Source organism: Diplotaxodon limnothrissa, linkage group LG5 (genome assembly GCF_057381915.1).
Source record: "Diplotaxodon limnothrissa isolate DT_005_m linkage group LG5, D_limnothrissa_male_GT1.1, whole genome shotgun sequence".
Classification (NCBI taxonomy): Eukaryota; Metazoa; Chordata; class Actinopteri; order Cichliformes; family Cichlidae; genus Diplotaxodon; species Diplotaxodon limnothrissa.
The window spans coordinates 12,520,347-12,537,793 of record NC_140600.1 but is presented as its reverse complement, the minus strand read 5'-3'; the positions used below and the strand labels follow the sequence as shown (position 1 = coordinate 12,537,793).

At 44.2% G+C, this 17,447-nt stretch overlaps 1 protein-coding gene across 2 annotated transcripts in view; it reads left to right on the top strand.

Moving 5' to 3' along the window:
- The window catches only part of fgd5a (FYVE, RhoGEF and PH domain containing 5a), a 32,417-nt gene that overhangs the window by 6,120 nt on the left and 8,850 nt on the right, over positions 1 to 17,447 (top strand). For both annotated transcript variants that reach the window (XM_085353067.1, XM_085353066.1), the window contains exons 3-10: positions 6,465 to 6,582; positions 7,518 to 7,576; positions 7,993 to 8,023; positions 11,054 to 11,205; positions 12,536 to 12,692; positions 16,733 to 16,823; positions 17,193 to 17,243; positions 17,383 to 17,441. In XM_085353067.1, the coding sequence (XP_085209193.1) occupies positions 6,465 to 6,582; positions 7,518 to 7,576; positions 7,993 to 8,023; positions 11,054 to 11,205; positions 12,536 to 12,692; positions 16,733 to 16,823; positions 17,193 to 17,243; positions 17,383 to 17,441 (718 nt within the window). The remainder of the gene's footprint in view (positions 1 to 6,464; positions 6,583 to 7,517; positions 7,577 to 7,992; positions 8,024 to 11,053; positions 11,206 to 12,535; positions 12,693 to 16,732; positions 16,824 to 17,192; positions 17,244 to 17,382; positions 17,442 to 17,447) is intronic.

Below are 17,447 nucleotides of genomic sequence, written 5' to 3'. Positions count from 1 at the left end.
AGCTCTCTCCTGAGTGCTCCTCTTTCATTGGACCCTTGAGGGGCAGCAGGGTTTACTGCAGTGCGTGATAGAGTGAGGAATCACCGAGATCAGACTGGGCCAAATTACCCCAGCCTGTGGCACAGCTTCAGCCACTGCAGGCCTCAGTGTTTCCCCAGTCTTAATAAAAGAGTCGTGTTTGATGACTTCTGTGTGGTCAAAGAGATGGGTCATTACCAAGAGCTCTGTGAAATGTTTAAGATGATCCTGGGACAGAATGCTTCCTCCTTAATTTGCCCTTATTTCTGGTGTCCTTTGTTTTGTTTTTTTATTTAATGATCAAATCTACAGTTTGTTTTATGGGTTTATTAGCAAATTTTGTCCTTCGTAACACTTAGCCACACAAAGCTTCTTCTCCAGGTATGCAGCTGTTCATTTTCCCCATACCAACATACATATTTATATACATATTTCAACATAATTTTAAATCATTTGCGTTTCAAGCCCTTTCCCGTGGCTTTTTGTCTCCTGATGATGCTATCAATGTGGCTCATTGTGTGCCAGAGGTCTCACAGCGCTCACAAGGATGCAAAAAGCCTATCTGTCCAGTCACCTTGCCTATTCTTCGTTCCCCTGGAGAGGCATCTATTGCCAGGGTCACTCTTTAGTGTATCCATACATGTCAGAGTGTATATACCGCATGTGTGTACCTATGTTTTACTGCCCACAGTAATAAAGTCCTGTATAGTTGGTGTAGGTGCTTTTGTCTGCGTGTATGTGTACATCTTGCCCAAAACTCTTTTCAAATCTTGACACTTGCCACTGTCCCAGGCCACCAAGCCGACGGAGGCAGTGATTTATTGAGGAAAGATTCAACAGTCAATGTGGTTGTAGACCCACAGAGGAAAAAGTGTGTTTTTGTGGTGAGGAAAATGGCCAAGTGGCCCCAGAGCAGTGCACACAAAAGGACCATGCCTGCAGTCGCAGACATGCATTTTAAGGAGAACTTACAGGCTTGGCTTGTTTCCACGCATGTGATTAATGTCCAGCAGCATTCAGACGCTACTTTAACACAGGCATTCAGGCAAAGCAAAGAGACATGTTCATTAGCAAGCTACCATAGTGTACAATGGATAAGGAAAAGGTGCACTAATGATTTATTCCAAGCCCTATACAAGATGTTTGTTTGTAAGTGGTGTGTATATGCATATGTGCACGCATACTAAGTTACAGCTCTGTGTGCTTTATCAAAGATGAGTCTCATGCTGAGTGTGCAGCCTCAGCAGAATAATGTTTGCCAAGTAGCCCTTGCAGTAACAAATGAGAGCTGGCAAACAACCATTTTAGCAAGGAAAGTCCAGGATTTAGGACTGTGCTCAAATTACGAAGCATAAAGTGTCCCTTCAGGTACCTCGAAGCACTTCCAGGTAGGTTTACAGTAATAATGCAAATATGTTGCCCACACTATGCACACAGTAAAAGGTTTCCACTGTGCTGAGCTCAGTGACACATGCATCTGTGGTTTATCTTTTGGCATCATTTTCACTTCAAACGGTTCAACGTGAACCTCCTCAGAGTGATGACAAAGCCTTGGCATGGCCTCTGAAACAGCTCCTCCACCCACTGTTATGTTAGTGTTAGTAGTGATGAGGGAGACATCTTAAGTACATTGTTGCACTGGGTGGTGGCTGTGTAGCGAGGTGGTGGACAGGGTGTGTCACTGGTTTGGCCAGGCCTGGTGCCAGTCACTCTGAGGTCATTGCCAGGTCATCCCCGGGGAGGAAGCGTCCAGCCTAGGAGCTTCCCACCAGCCTGTTTACAGGAAATGCAGGACGAGGGCTGGGCTCTGGTGGGAGGCAGCAAGGTGGAGAGAGGGGAGGACAGATAGAACGAAGTGGGAAGAAGGGGGTCACCGAGGTGGGGTGGAGGCTCGCAGACTTTCCCTTGAATAGCAGAACGAGGTGTGGTGCAGTCAGGAATGTCAGGTCCGATGTTATTGTTGTTCCAGTTTATCAAGACCATCCCCAGACTCTCGGCATCTTGGCCCAAAGTATAGCAGCATTAAGGATGAATCAACCAGAAGTGAACAGGAGTTATAATGCTGTTCTATATACGGATGGAAGGAATTGCAACCAATTACGATGTGGAAATATTAATAACCTCAACCTATTGATCACATCACAGGGAAGACAGCAGCAATACAGCAAGTGTTCTTCTCACAGTTTCAGCTACACAACAGCCACAGGCTATATGTAATCGTCCTCTCTAAAAACAGAAAAACAGCTATTTAGCACTGCTCCCACATTCTTAATCCTCCCATTAGTATCCCAGTCTTCAATAGTTAGCAAGCTAATGAAGCTTTTCCTTTGGTCCTATTTCTTGTAATAGTGCCATTAGGAGAGGGAAAAGGCCTGTCTCATTGGTCCAAATATATACTTTAACACTCAGCGTTTAGCTCAATTGAATTACATATTACAAGCATCGCCAAATTCGCAGCAGATTGGTGGAATATCGGCCGTTTAGCAGAGAGCCATTGTGTCTTCCTCGGAATTTGACACAGTAGATTTAACTTTGTCGCATTAACAGGGGACATTGCAGTCGGCTGGCGTAATAGCATTGCCTTAATGGTCTTGTGAAAGGCCTAATGAATTAGTATATTACAAAACTCATATTTGCTGGTTTAAATATGGTAATGGCATTTATGTATTTAGTTGGTTGAAGTTTAAATTTGGCATGCCACTCTTTAGAGTAAAAATAGGGCAAAATGGGCTGTTTTTAAAGTGTTAAAAATAACAATATTGTATTAAAAAATAAATTAGATGTCGATAGAGGACGATGCTTGTGATGACGTGGAAGAGATGTGGCTCAAATTGGAGGAATCCACAAGTGCGGGCAACTCACAGTCTCTCTGAGTCGACGAGCTCTTTGGCGATGTAGAACGCTCGGGATCGGCCATCAATCTGCGTGACAGGGAGGGAGAACGGCGGGAGACGAATGAACACGGTGCATGTTTAAAGGCTCTCTGTGGACACTTACTGCTCTCGAACGCTAATGCGCAGCCAAGCCACGCGGCAGACGAGGAGCCCGACAAAAACTCAGATCCACTTTTTTGCTGTCAAAATAAGACTGATTATTTCATTACGCTGCAGCGCAGACGTGAAGGTTTCCTGAAAATACGTAACTTTTAAATTGAGATGCATTATGTATGAGAGCCTGTGTGTGTGTGTGTGTGTGTGTGTGTGTGTGTGTGTGTGCCTTTCACATTTTCTTGTTTGGGAAACGGCTCTTGGCCAGTGTAAAGTATCCATAACGCACACAGAGGGTTTGTTTACAAAGATTGTTCTGCCGTTCAAGGTTGAAGGTGAAAAGGTGAAGGTGAGAGTTTGTCTTGGATGTTTGAAGTAATTGATCTCACTTTGAGCTTAGGAGCTATCCATTCCCCCACCGTTTCTCTTTGTTCACAGCATCACCCACGCAATCCAGGCTGACCTGTCTTCTCTAAGGTCACCAGGCTGGAGGTGCTTTCACCAGCCAAACCAGTGAGGTCAATTGGTGTCTGTGTGTGCACGTGTGTGTGTGAGTGACTGAGTATGTGTAAGTGAACGGAGTTAAAGTCCAGGGGGATACCTCTTTTAACCTTTGGTCTACTCTCAGTTTGCGCTGAGGGCTGTTTGAGGCATCAATAAAAACACTGATTAAAGGAATGCATGTGAGAATCTATCTCACATGCATTCCTCCTTCACTGTGTCACTGAAGGAGGATCATGCTTGAATTTGGTGGGGTGAAGAAAACAGTAGTGTGAGTGGAGACCTGAGTGAGGCAGGCAGACAAACAGAGAGGTCAAGAACCGGATGCACAGAGACACAAGGTCAGCTAGCAATAACTATTAACACTTGTGAATGTCTACTTGGACTTAACTTTAGTAGCACATAAGTGTGGCAGAGACTGGAGGGAACAGCCTGGCTAGAAATATTGCAGACTAATGAACCTCAGGTCTGTGGGAGGATTGGCAGCAGGCCGTGTAAATGGCATGCCACACCAAGAACAAACAGCAGACCAAACAAAAGCATTACACACAGCAGCAAATGCAAGTAATGAGGAAAAGGTACAAGGAAAGATCAGGTCATTTACATTTTCTCCAACAGGTCCAATTCAAGGTCACACAGGGTCAGACGATGATTCACACTCAATGTCATTTAAGAGTCACAGATTAAATATTACTTGATAGTTAGATTAAAGTGCGTGTTTTTCCAGCTCACAGCAGTATTTTGAACTGCGTGCTTCACAGTGTATCTAGTCAGGTTAGGTAAATGTGGCCAATCACACAATGCTAGGGGGAGACGTTTGTCTCCAGAGCTTTGTGGCTGATGTGACAGGAGGCAGGTCTGCGATCCCTCCCAGTCAGCTACTGTCTTGAAGCAACATTGGTGCACCAAGACAGCATTAAAATGGCAATAAGACAGAAAATAGATAGATGTGAAACTTCCTCCACAGATAGTGATGTAGTTGCTTCACAACAGCGATTTAACAGCAACTCAGCAATCTTGTTCTTACATGGGAATATAACCAGAATACAAGCAGTTGGCAACCAGTGGAATCGAGTCCTCCAGTGTAAAGAGGCAAGTTTGCACACCTGTAGTTCATTTACTCTGGTCCCAGTAGTCTTTTCATTTCATACATAGTTGCTATCCTGTACAGACCTGTGCACACCTATAGTGCCTTGCTGCATCCCAGAATACAAAGTATTCATGGCTATGGGAAGTTTTTTAGCTATGCTTGCAGCGCATACCTGGTAGTTGGTTCGACTGAAGGTCCGATCATGTTCACATCTTAAACAAAGCGCTCTGGAGTTCGTTTAGAACCGCACCAAGACCACCTCCACCAAAGGGTCTCAGTGCCATTGTTTCGTTCCGCACCCAAGTGCGACTACCGTGTTCACATCTGCACAAACAGACTGCACCAACGAGGAAACTAAACCAGAGTTTGATTTAAACTGACTGAATACTCACTCAACCAGGCAACCAGTGCAGTCGCCTTGTGATTACACCCAGAGGTTCACCATGCCTCAACCTCTGGGTCAGCAGTTGGTCCTTGTAACTGCTTTCATTTATCTCAAACAACAAAATAATTCAATGTGATCACCAGGCAACCACCAATTTTTCCTAGTCACAAGGAGGTTGCCATCCCACTTTTACTCTGAGGTCAAGTGAGGTAATAAAGAGCAAAAAGGTTGTGGTGTGAGAAATGTTCAGACACACCATTTTTAAACTTTTAGGTCTAAGAAATGAAAATATTTGAAGATGTTTACCAGTGCTAAGCTTCTGTCACAAAGTTCTGAAGGTAAACTTTATCCCAGTTATGATTTTTTTTTCAGCATAATGGTTAAAATAATAAAATACAACCTAAATGCAAAACAGCTCTTACTTATATTCCACCTTGAGTCATTACCAGGAGTAAAAACTGATCAATATGATCAGTTTTTACTCCTGGGTTAAAATTCTGAACTTTGCTATGCTGTAATTGTTGAGTAATGTAATGTGATTTCCAGTGTCTGCCAAGAACAGCACTGAGGTTTGTTTAGGCCACCATGACTGAGACTCCTGTAGCTATTAGTGAGTGCCAGCGAGTGTTCACATTCAGGGTCATTTTTTTAATGCTAATTAAAGCTGTGTTCTTGTAGTCATGTATGAGGCTCAGTGACTGTGACAAAAATGAGATCTTGGCTCTACTAATAGTGTGAGAGTATATTTTGTGAACTGATTTATTTTCTAGTCACTTAAACTCATGTATATTGAGGTGCTTTTTATTTAATATTAAGTAGAGCTCACTAACATGAGTTAGAATTTAAAGTGTAGTAATGTGTGTTTCATTAGAGCACAGGCAGTGCTCCCAGCACCTATTATACCTGTCCTATACATGTCATACTGCTGCTCTGCCAGTAACTGTTACTCAGGTATCTTACTGACAGTGTGACTGTTAGGATACTGAATGGGTCTTAATGGGCCAGAGGGCATTAATAATTAGCACAGATTGCATTTAAAGGGATTAAATGTGAAGTGACCTACAACGTGCCCCTCTCAGGTGTAGAAGCTCACTAAAGGATTACCGGCGCACATACACAAACGTGCCATCTGTGAAGAGCACAAATCAGGAAAGGGATTACAGTATCCCTCTGGAGGGCTCCATATGAGGACAGAAATGCTTAGAGATGCACACAGGAAAAAGCAAAACCCACAATTACAGGGAGTTTGCAGTAATCCTTAGTGTTTTAAAGGAAGCCCCATTAGAATACGGTGGCTTTTTACAGTAAATGTGCTAAATGCGTCCTCTGTGCTACCTTGAAATCCCAGTTGAATATATTCAGCATCTTCCTGGTTAAGATTTGCTTTTATGATAAAGCCTCTCATCAAACTAGATAATTCATATGTCATATTTCATTACCAGTGCTGTCTTGCTGCTTTCATACTTTTTTCTCCCCCTGGCAGTGCCTACACAGAGCCTTTCCCAATGAACCCCGTCTCTGCTGGGCTGTCAGCGGATGAGGACCACGGGCGTACCTCTGAGGAGGAAGAGGGGGCAGTAGAGCAGGGTTATGAACGACAGGTGAGTGGTGGTGGGATGTGAAAACGAGTGAAAGCGAGAGAGAAAGTGGTTTATTTAGCCCCATGACCTGCTAATTGGTTTAGTAGCTCTAGATGAAAAGCTGAAGTCCTGCTTTATTTTGTTGACAGTGCTAGATTTGAATTATCAGACCTTTGACAAAAGTAAAAACGAAAAATGAGGGGTAAACAATTTCTGTATAGTAGAAAACAGACATTTTACAGTAGCTCAAAGATGGACCCCACCCATCCTGCTGCTATCACAATTGCATCAGCCCCCTGCTCTCGTTATGTGACATTCATTTCCTTGTTCTCCCTTTCTTCAAAGAAAAGCCACAATAAATGAGAAGAGAATGCAACGAGGAAAAAAGTGAGGTTTTAGTTGTTGGCCCCAGGAACAGATTCATTTAATTGCATTTTGTTTTGGTTTTATTTCAAGGAAATGAGGATCGTGTGACTTTAATGCAGTATTTGTGAAATGCAGCACATAGGAACAAAAATAAGGCCGACAAGCACAGGAGCTGTACCGGTAAATCCCTAAAAGGCTCCGGTGTTATGCTTTGGCTCGGATGTTTTGTAGCCCTTTGATTAGCTTCTAAATCAATGGGCAGCACTGTTGTCACCACACACACACACACACACACACACACACACACACACACACACACACACACAGGCTCTCATACATAATGCATCTCAATTTAAAAGTTACGTATTTTCAGGAAACCTTCACGTCTGCGCTGCAGCGTAATGAAATAATCAGTCTTATTTTGACAGCAAGAATCTACAAAAAAGTGGATCTGAGTTTTTGTCGGGCTCCTCGTCTGCCGCGTGGCTTGGCTGCGCATTAGCGTTCGAGAGCAGTAAGTGTCCACAGAGAGCCTTTAAACATGCACCGTGTTCATTCGTCTCCCGCCGTTCTCCCTCCCTGTCACGCAGATTGATGGCCGATCCCGAGCGTTCTACATCGCCAAAGAGCTCGTCGACTCAGAGAGACTGTGAGTTGCCCGCACTTGTGGATTCCTCCAATTTGAGCCACATCTCTTCCACGTCATCACAAGCATCGTCCTCTATCGACATCTAATTTATTTTTTAATACAATATTGTTATTTTTATGCCCCCGCCCCCCGTTTTGCTCTCCATTTCCATCCAACTGCATCCCCGCCTTCTTCTCCCTCGTTCATCAAGCTGCATGCAGAGTAACTGACAGCCAATTACACAAGTGTCTTTCACCAGTCTCGCTCCTGCCCTGCTGCCCACTTAACCATTCCACTGATGTAGTTTTTCCATCATGCATAATTTAAATAATTAAATGAGTCCCATGGAAAAAAAAGAACTTAGTTGTGTAGAAGGTTGTAAATTCCTCCCCACAGTTTAATTAGATCTAATGCTCCTCTTCTCTTCTTGTTTTCAGACACATCAGCGGCCTGAAGCACCTTCAGGAGGTAAGAGGACATTCACCAGCACACGCCACAAAAGTGTCAAACAGGCTTAAAATCTCTCCTGCTTGAAGGCCTATTAAACTGTCTTGATAACATCATATCCTGTGTGTCTGCTCCCCAGTCTCTGTCTCCTTTTTCTCACTCCCTCACCCCCCTCCACCTTTGTATGGGTCCGTTCAGGTTTATCAGTGTTGTTGCAGCAAGATCTACTTCCTGGTTCTGACAAAGTTGACATGTAGTACTCTGGCGTGGTCAGTTGTAAGATGATGCAGCGTTCCTAATGATGCCGTCCTTGCGTCCTTACTCATCTGACACTGTGTGCGTGCACATCCCCACCCTCGAATGGCAATCTGTCACCCGAAGGTCACGAAAAAAAACAAAAAAACAAAGCAGGAGGGTCCTTTTTTATATTTTGCGCGCACCTCAAGTTCCTCGTGACCGTGTTGTGTCATCCAGTGGCGAATTTCCCTCTCATTAGAGGAACAAGTAAAGTTATTGTTGGACAGAGGATTTGAAAGTGAGCCGTGATGAGCCAGAGGGCGGCCACGCATCGCAGCCAACTGTTGTCACCTCTTCCCATCGTTTCTCACTCACTGCCTGTCATAACAAGAGCACATCCCCGCAGAGGTACAAACAAAGAAGGATATTTGACACCTAAAATGACCTTTAGTGACAACTTTTATTTAATTCACTTTTTTTTTTTAAAGAACTCGTGCATTAGAAGTGAAAACACGGTGTGGAGAAGTGGCTATTAAGGTGATGGTTGCCAGTACAAATCTGACAGGCAGAGTCATTGAAGCCGGGGAAGCCCATCAGTCAGCCTGTACCTTCTAACCTTGAATAAGGTCATAACCTGAATTTCTTATGTGTGGCCCTTCACCATGATTTATGAACGCCTGCCGTGAGTGCACCGTAGCAGCTTTGCGTAATGGCTAATTTGATGCCATTAAACAGCAACTAATATAAATATTATGCAATGGGCCCAACTCATTATCATATATCTGCAGTCTCATCATGATCTTCAGTCATACTAATTAGCAGGATGTGTGGCAAAGTGCAGGCAGAGACATATGCTGGACATCAGTGCATCAGCGATGAGACGTTTCAGCAAGTAATTAATGAACATTTTTCTTCTATGTAAATTATTATTATGTTACCAGAAATTGCCATTTAATAGACACCGAGTAACCTCGCATTCCTCCTCAGTGTCACCACACCACCTTTTCTGACACCTTTCAGAGGTGACATTGAGGCTTTTCAGGTTTTTAATCATGCATTTGCATAATGCATGGGGGTGTTGTTATTCTTCAGACTTCAGAAATGTGGTCTTTTGAGATATCAGTCACTGTTTTTATGCAGGCTGATCTCATAATTAGAATGAAACAGAGATATTCCAGCCGCGGAACGCTCCAGCGGCACAACATGTACAAACACACAGTCTGGGGAAAAAAACAAGGCGCAGCGTAAAGTGAGAGGCACATGAGCTATTGTTCCATTGTTTGATAAGGAATAACAAGAACACAAAGAATTTCCAGGACCGTGCCTCCACATAGGAAGGGAGGCTGTGCTCCTCTTCTATGACTTTCCCCCATAACTGCTTCAGCATATGAAGCCCGGGCTTATTATTATTATCATTATTTTTATATTTTTTTTCTCATTTATCACCTGCTGACCTCTGAACAGATTCTCTGTGCCGAATTATCACCAAGCATGACTGGCTGCTCAGCCGAGTGCTTAACGTGGTGCTTGTTGACCTGCTTTACGTGAGGAAAATTGAGAGAAGGTTGCAAGTTAATGGGCAACAAAACAAACAAAAAAAAAAGCTGGTTAAAGCTCATTCATCCATGGATCTGAGGGAGGGTGTCTGTGTTTGTGTGCGTGTAGAGGAATTTGACCTGAACCGTAAAAGCAGGTGTGAGAAGTGATGAATGTTAACTCGCACCAAGATCGATTGTGTGTGATGGACGGCGTGAAGCGAAGCGCCCGGTGTCACCACGTTATCAGACGGGTCTGTGGGACATCTCTGTTTGTTTTATGGCTGCGCTTTACCCAGAACAGGAATTGATGCACTTCTACCTCACAGACTCACCTCACCTTTATAGACAGTAGTTTCACACAAAGCTTTGCTTATGAAGGAAACTGATATTTTTTAACCAGTGTTGGCAGCTCCAAATGACTCACCTACTTATTCGCTGAGTAGATAAATTACCTCTGATCTTGGTTTTCCCTGCCATAACTCCTCATATTCATCCTTTTAGTCACTGACGCCGCAGCTATAACTACATATTGCACATTATTTATGTGAGCGAATGGATTTAAGGGACCCTAATTCACTGTATATTAGTGTACACTTAGAAATTAAAAGCTATGAACTATGTACAGAATAAGAGTGTATCATTAAGTAAGGTCATTACGCAACAGCACCTGGATCACAGCTCTTGTGCAAGCAAGGCCACTTTTCCTGAATGCCTGGACAAAGACCAAAGTAATGAGATGATACGAGGAGAGGGCAGCAGGAAGGATGTTAAGGAGGATCTGACCTTCCTTCCATTTTTCTCCTGGTTCCTCATTCCTCTGTACCTTTCATTTCTCCTGCCTATTCACACCCCTTCCCCCCAACCACCTACTTCCTTCTTCAAGCCTCTCGACAAATTCCTCCATTTCTGTAAAATAGTCTGATGTCAGATGTCTATTCATATTAATGTACAGAATTCACCTGCTTGCTGCTACTACTGCACATTCATCCAATGTATATACTATATGTGTATATATATATATATATATATAATGTTCTTCCTCTACCCCCCCCCCCCCCCCACACACACACACACACAATTTTTGCACATGTCGAGGAGCGTGTCAGGTTACATTTCACTGTGTGTTATACTTGTATAACTATGCATGTGACAAATAATGAACCTTGAACCTTGAACCTTTTTCCCCCTTTTGCTCCATACATTTGTCTTCTTAAATAAAAGAACAACAACTAAAAAACGCTCTTCTCACTAATCCTGTTTTCCCTCTCTTATGCAGGACTTTAGGTCAGCAGTGACTGAGGCGGTGGATGAGGAAGGAGAGCCAGTGCTGGAGGAGCAGAGGCTGGGGGAAATACTGGGAGTGCTGCCTGAGGTGTACACCCTGCACAGCAGCATCTTTACTGAGCTGGAAGAGCGTATTAGTCAATGGTAAGAAGAGAGAAACTGTAGAAACTTTTACAGTCGTGTTAATTTACTGTCCACTGAGACTCTAATAATCACTCTGAAACATTCAAACACCACTCAGGCCTCCGGCCTCTGGGCCTGCGGCTCGGTTCACTCTGGCACAGCTGGTGCCGGCAGAGCCGGCGGGCACGCCGGTGCAGCCCCCTCTAGCTTCTGCTCGGTGGCTACTGGGTGACGCCTCCTTGGGCTCTCGCACTCTGGGGCCTCTGGATGTCTGGAGCCTGGATCTCCTCCATGCCTGCTTCATGCCCTGGGGGACAGGGCTATGGCTCTCTACATCCTCTTGCAGACCATTACATGTGGAAACCATTTGAATACAAGCGCGCTGATCCACATAGGTGTGCACACGCGTGTTCACTGTTCGTAGACTTAAATTACACCTTTCTTGGCTGCTACTTCAAAGCACATTGTGCGCTGTCTGTCCTGCGTGCTGCACAACAACATTGAATATTTAGTATTTACTGCTGTTTACACTTAGCTAGATTAATGCGATGGTGTTGTGTTTAGTATGTTGCTTTGGGTTTTTTTTGCTTGTTTTCTATTCTTTTTCTCTCAACAGGTGATCCAGGAGATTCCCCCCCCCCCTTTCTCACTGTCCCTCTCCCCTTCTGTTTTTCCTTTCCTTCCTCTTTCTTTCTCCCTTTCCTATCTCTCACTCATGTCTGTCCCGTCTGTAACAACTGAAAATAAAATAAAAGAAATAATAAAAACAAAGGTCGATCAAATGGACCAATACGGCAATGCCACGATGATCCATTTGGCAAAATAAATCCATTGGGTATCCTTGTTGGTCTTCAGACAACAATTCTGATGGCTAAAGAACCAAATGGGACAGGCAAAAAATAAAAAAAATTAAAAAAACACCACTCTAAAAGGCCAGTTATAATCGTTTCATTACAGAGGGGTTCTTCCTCAACCAAAGGTAGCACCTGTTACCTGCTGCTAAGCATAGATCTATGCTCTTCTACGGTCTGCTGCATCCTGATTTCTGGAAAAAAAAACTGCATTAATTTCTTTAGCCAAGATGGAAAGAGCGATGATGGGCTCATGTTGATACACTAAATTTAAGCTGCAACTACAACGGATATATTAATTGCTCATTAAAGGTTCTCAAACATCCCGATGAGAAATGTGTGGCTTGAGTAACTGAAGCGTTGCTGGAATAAAGTTCATGTCGAGTTGGAGCTCAGCTGACAGACTTTGGATGTTTGTGTGGGACTCTTTCTTTAACAAGAAAATGACTTGGAGTGATTAAAGAGCATGCACTTAATCGCTGATTTTATCCACTGTGAAGGGAGGAGAGTCCAAAAGTTGCAGATGTGATCTTGTCACGTCGGGACAACTTCAGCGCGTTTGACACCTACATCTCCGAGTACGACCGCAGCATGTCTTTGCTCGAGGAGAGCTGCAGGAAAAACCCGGCTTTCGCCAAAATCGTCAAGACGTTTGAGGTAAGACACTGAACAGACTGACTAAAATGCATACACATAGTAAAGACAGCTCTTTGTCGTGCTTCCTGCCAACTTTCTCTTTCTGTTGCAATTTTTCCTTTGTTTTCTTGTTTCTGCAAGCTTGGGTTCAGAAAAATGATCCCATCCATCCATCCATTCGCTTCCGCTTATCCTTTTCAGGGTCGCGGGGGGGCTGGAGCCTATCCCAGCTGTCTTAGGGCGAGAAGCAGGGTACAACCTGGACAGGTCTCCAGTCTGTCGCAGGGCTAACACATAGACAACCATTCGCGCTCACATTTACACCTATGGGCAGTTTAGCGTTTTTCAATTAACCTATCCCCACTAAGTGCATGTCTATGGACTGTGGGAGGAAGCTGGAGCACCCAGGGAGAACCCACGCAAACACGGGGAGAACATACAAACTCCACACAGAAAACCCTGGCCTGATGGTGGAATTGAACTCACTGAACTTCTTGCTGTGAGGCAACAGTGCTAACCACCTTGTCACCGTGCTGCCTTCACTAAAAATGATCCAGTATTTTTTTTTAAAACATAAACAAAAGTAAAATCTCAGGTTTACTTTAAATATTCATGGAGGGAAAGTAAATCAGGGTGCAGAAATCAAACCTAGTGTTTCCCCTGGTGCTTACTTTACAGCTCTCTGCTTTTATTTTTGTCACCCAGCTTCCACAGGGAGACGCTGGCCTTTCTAAACCCCCTCTATCCCCTCTCTTTTTCATCTAACTGACCTTTCTGCTGCCATGCTCGCATATTCTATACCCACTCCACAGCAAATACTCACTGTTTTGCCAGCGTGTCTCTTCATCCAGGAGGTTGGATTTGGGTGAAGGGATCAGCAAAGGCTCAGTCTAATAGGATCTGTGGTCTAATTTCATCACTGTTTTCAAAAAATTGTACGCATGGTCCGCTTAATAATCCTTACTTTGTGCATGCTGAATATGAACATGTACAGCTTGAGCGGGTAACAACCACGACTGACATATTTTGAGTAAGACGCAGTATATTAAGAAAGCATATAGATAAACCCACATACACAGCATTCAAATGATTGAGTCTTTATATAAGCCTCATCTGCCTCTGGTTTCATCAGAGTACAGATCATTAGAAAGCACTGCCTCATGTTACCTATTCAGCTCAGCTCCTCTGTAACCAAATGCATGCGTCACCAGCTCCATGCCGTGTGCTGATTCGCCATGAGTGCCTGACACAATGCTTCCGAGCATTTGTGGTTTGATAAGAAAAATGAATGGACAAGGCACCAACTGTCTTCGCTCATGAATATTCAACAGCAGCTGCCTCTTCCCAGAAAGAAAAACTTTGGCTCTGTCCGATCAAATATAAATAGGGGGGAGCGAAGTTGAGAAATGACTCGCAGCCACGGACAGTAAACACCGACCTTTCGTAATCTTGCGACATGTTTCCACACTTGGACAAGCTCGGCTCTAAATATCCTTGATCAAAGTCAATTACGTGCCTCAACATGAAGGGGCTATAAGCTCCTTTTCTCACATCGTAAACTGCTGCTTACCCGGAATATATGCCGTGAATGGCTTGATTGGTCTGAATGATTTATGTGGGGTTGGCCTTACATCTCCGAAAGTATCACCCGGAGTGGCAGTCGCTATTAAATTCTCCTGGGAGGATCGCTCCAGCTGTCACTGTATATTCAACCTGCATTTACTTTTCCCTTATTACATATAAGCATGTAACCTGGAGTCTGTCCTTCCCACAGTCCCACACCAGGGCATTATGTGTGGGTGATGAATGCTGTGCTGTACCAAAGGACTGCTTTGGGAGTTACATGGTGATTGTGACCCCACTGTAATCAGGAGGAAAGAGGGCTGAGGGAGAGCAAAGACAATCATACAGGCACACTGTACCTGCTCCTGCTCCTGAGAGATGCTGTGTTGTTGTTTAATACTGGTTGTGTGGCACATCTCAAGTCATTATACCTACAAAAAAGCACAAGCATTGACTTGGGTAATTGTACTCACAGCTTGCTGTTCTTTTTTCTGCATTTAAAAATAGTCAATCTTCATTAGATCTGGCTATTTTCAGTGCTTACCTCCCCTCAACACCTCCGTTTCCTTTTTTCCACTCTCCCGGCCAATTGCTTTTTTAATGCCACAAGCCAAAGTGCTGCAGCATAAGTGCTAGCAATTTCATTGTGGATGTGGTGATGACAGTGATAAAGTAGCCACAGACCCTGATCAGATCACTGCTCGACCCTTACAGGATTACAGTCTCCTCTGGACGGCCAGTGTTGCTCGTTTACCACGTGAGCCAACACAGCGTGGTGTGCTTGTGTGTTACCCATTACCTCTGTTACCAATTCATTTGTGTCCCTTCATGTGTGTGTCTGATTGTCTTTGCAGGGCGATTGTCATTCACAAATTGCATGGATGTCATTCAACTGCAAACACTTCAGAAATCTCCTTCCACAGCACTTCGGGTTGGATTAGTATTCATGCGGTAGCGTAGATGTGTGTAAACGCTGCGTGTTTCCTCCTGTGCCAGAAGCCTAGGGGGACAGTGGGAGGCTGTGCAGCAGGTGGACAGAGAGCGATAGGGGGAAGAGAGAGCGATGGAGTGAAATCCTTGTAAAGGCAGCTGGGCAATGAGGCAGACAGAAGCTAATTAGAGCCACAGCCTCTTTTACAACTCCCCAATTAGATCAGTTCTGTGTGCAGGCAGCAAATCAGCTGGCCGTGACAGAGTGTGAGAGGTGTGGGGCTTCTTTTTTTTATCTCTGCGTTTCTGTGGAGGTGTTTATTTGCCAGCACAATGCATCGCACATTCGCTCCTCTCTCCCCCTTCGTTTGGTCTCACCCAAACAAACTGCAGGCTAATTACCATCTCTCGAAAGCTACTTCCTCTTTACAAGTGTCAATTGGATGACAATTTACAAGCAACACTTGAGTGGAGCGGATGCACTGAAAACAGAATGGAGAGCTAGTTATTATTGTTCTCAATGCATCATGCAGTGATCAGTGGGAGAGGAGGAAAGAAGGAAGACAGAAAAGTAAAGGCTGAAGCTGAGGGGTAAAAAAAACCAACCACACCTTCATACACGGAAACCTTAGGAGTAGGTGAGTGGACGTCACTAGAAGAGGCCTCAGCTTTCTGTTACTTTTTGACTCCTGCAATTCAGATAATGAAGACAAAGCGGTGTGTTTAAGTCATATCGCATCCCTCCCCTTTTAGAGCCCCAATCAGCGTTATCTCATCACCAACCACGGCCTGGGTGTACGTGGGAAGGGATCCATCATTTGCACACTGCACGCACGTGTGAATGCGTCTGAAATTGGATGATAGAGCTGGTGTTTGTGTCTGCGTGGGCTCCTGTGTGTGCACGAGTGTGTATGCGTTTGTGTGGTGTAAATAAGATGAAGATGCTGTTTCCCGCAGGGTGCTATCTGTGCCTCGCTAATGAAGGATGGGACTTCATTGGATTAGAAAAAAAACTCTGTGTGTGCGTGTGTGTGTGTGTGTGTGTACACAGACAGTACACAGACCCCACTGCTTCTCCACCGCTTAGGGCATAAATACCTGTCAGAGACAATTAGATCCTGATTGATTTTCTAAAGCTCTCTCTGATTGTGCCACTTTTTGTCCCCTTTCACCTGCAAATGACTGCACCGAGCAGAAGAATGGGAGTCGCTTCAGGTTTTTATACACTGGTGGAAAAGATGTTTTAAGGTCATCCTGTCCCATAGGTTTCCTTTGGTCACTTGTGCCCTTGACTTGCAACACTGACTAATAGTGGTTAACCTTATTTGGGAGCCAGAGAAGCGGCTCTTTGTGTGTAGCTCAGGGGCACCGTTGCACTCTTATGTGGGTGAGATCTTTTGTGGGAGAAGGTATTTAATTTCACAATAATTTTGTTCTGCGGAAATAATATGTCTGCAGTGTACAATTCAACAAATGACCCCTAATAAAAACTTTTCCATGTAGACTAGTCATGGATGATCTTTTACAAGCCTCTAAAATTTCCAATATGTGTGTGTGTGTCTGTGCAGACAAGAAGCCCAGAAGAAGCAGAAGTCCCACTGAAACACCAGCTGCTGCAGGTTATAGTGAGAGTGCTTCAATACCGCATGCTACTCACAGGTAACACATAAACGCACATATGCACATATTTAATTGTAAGACAAAGTGTTATTTATGCTTAACATGAGCTGTTGTTTCCACTTGGAGCAATTATGTGGCAGCTTAACCAGCCAGGTTTGCTGACATCAGCTAACAGTAGCCACTCAGCATAGTATTGTGCATCCCAGGAGTTATACTGGGCTGGGGCTGTCTGGGGTCCACCACTCATTTTCAACAGTGTGTATTTTTGCAAAAGTTGGACTTAAAGATACAGTTTAATTTGTACCACTAGTTATGGCCAGACAACTGTAGATGCTTCACACCTGCAAATTCAGATTTAACCTTGTTTTACCTTGTCTTGTTTTCATATCTTCTCTCTGATTTCTCCAGATTACCTGAACAACCTCTCTCCTGATTCCAAAGAATACGAGGACACTCAGGGTAAATCTGCATGCTTTGTGCTGACACACGCGTGCACACTTGCACGCAGCTGTATCGGTGCCTGGCTGTTGTGTCAGAGCCAATGAGACGGTTCCAAGTTCCAACACTCTCTCTTTTTCTTTCTCTGTTTGTGTTGCAGCTGCCTTGGTGATTGTGTCCGAGGTAGCCGACCAGGCCAACGACAATCTGAAACAGGGGGTGAGT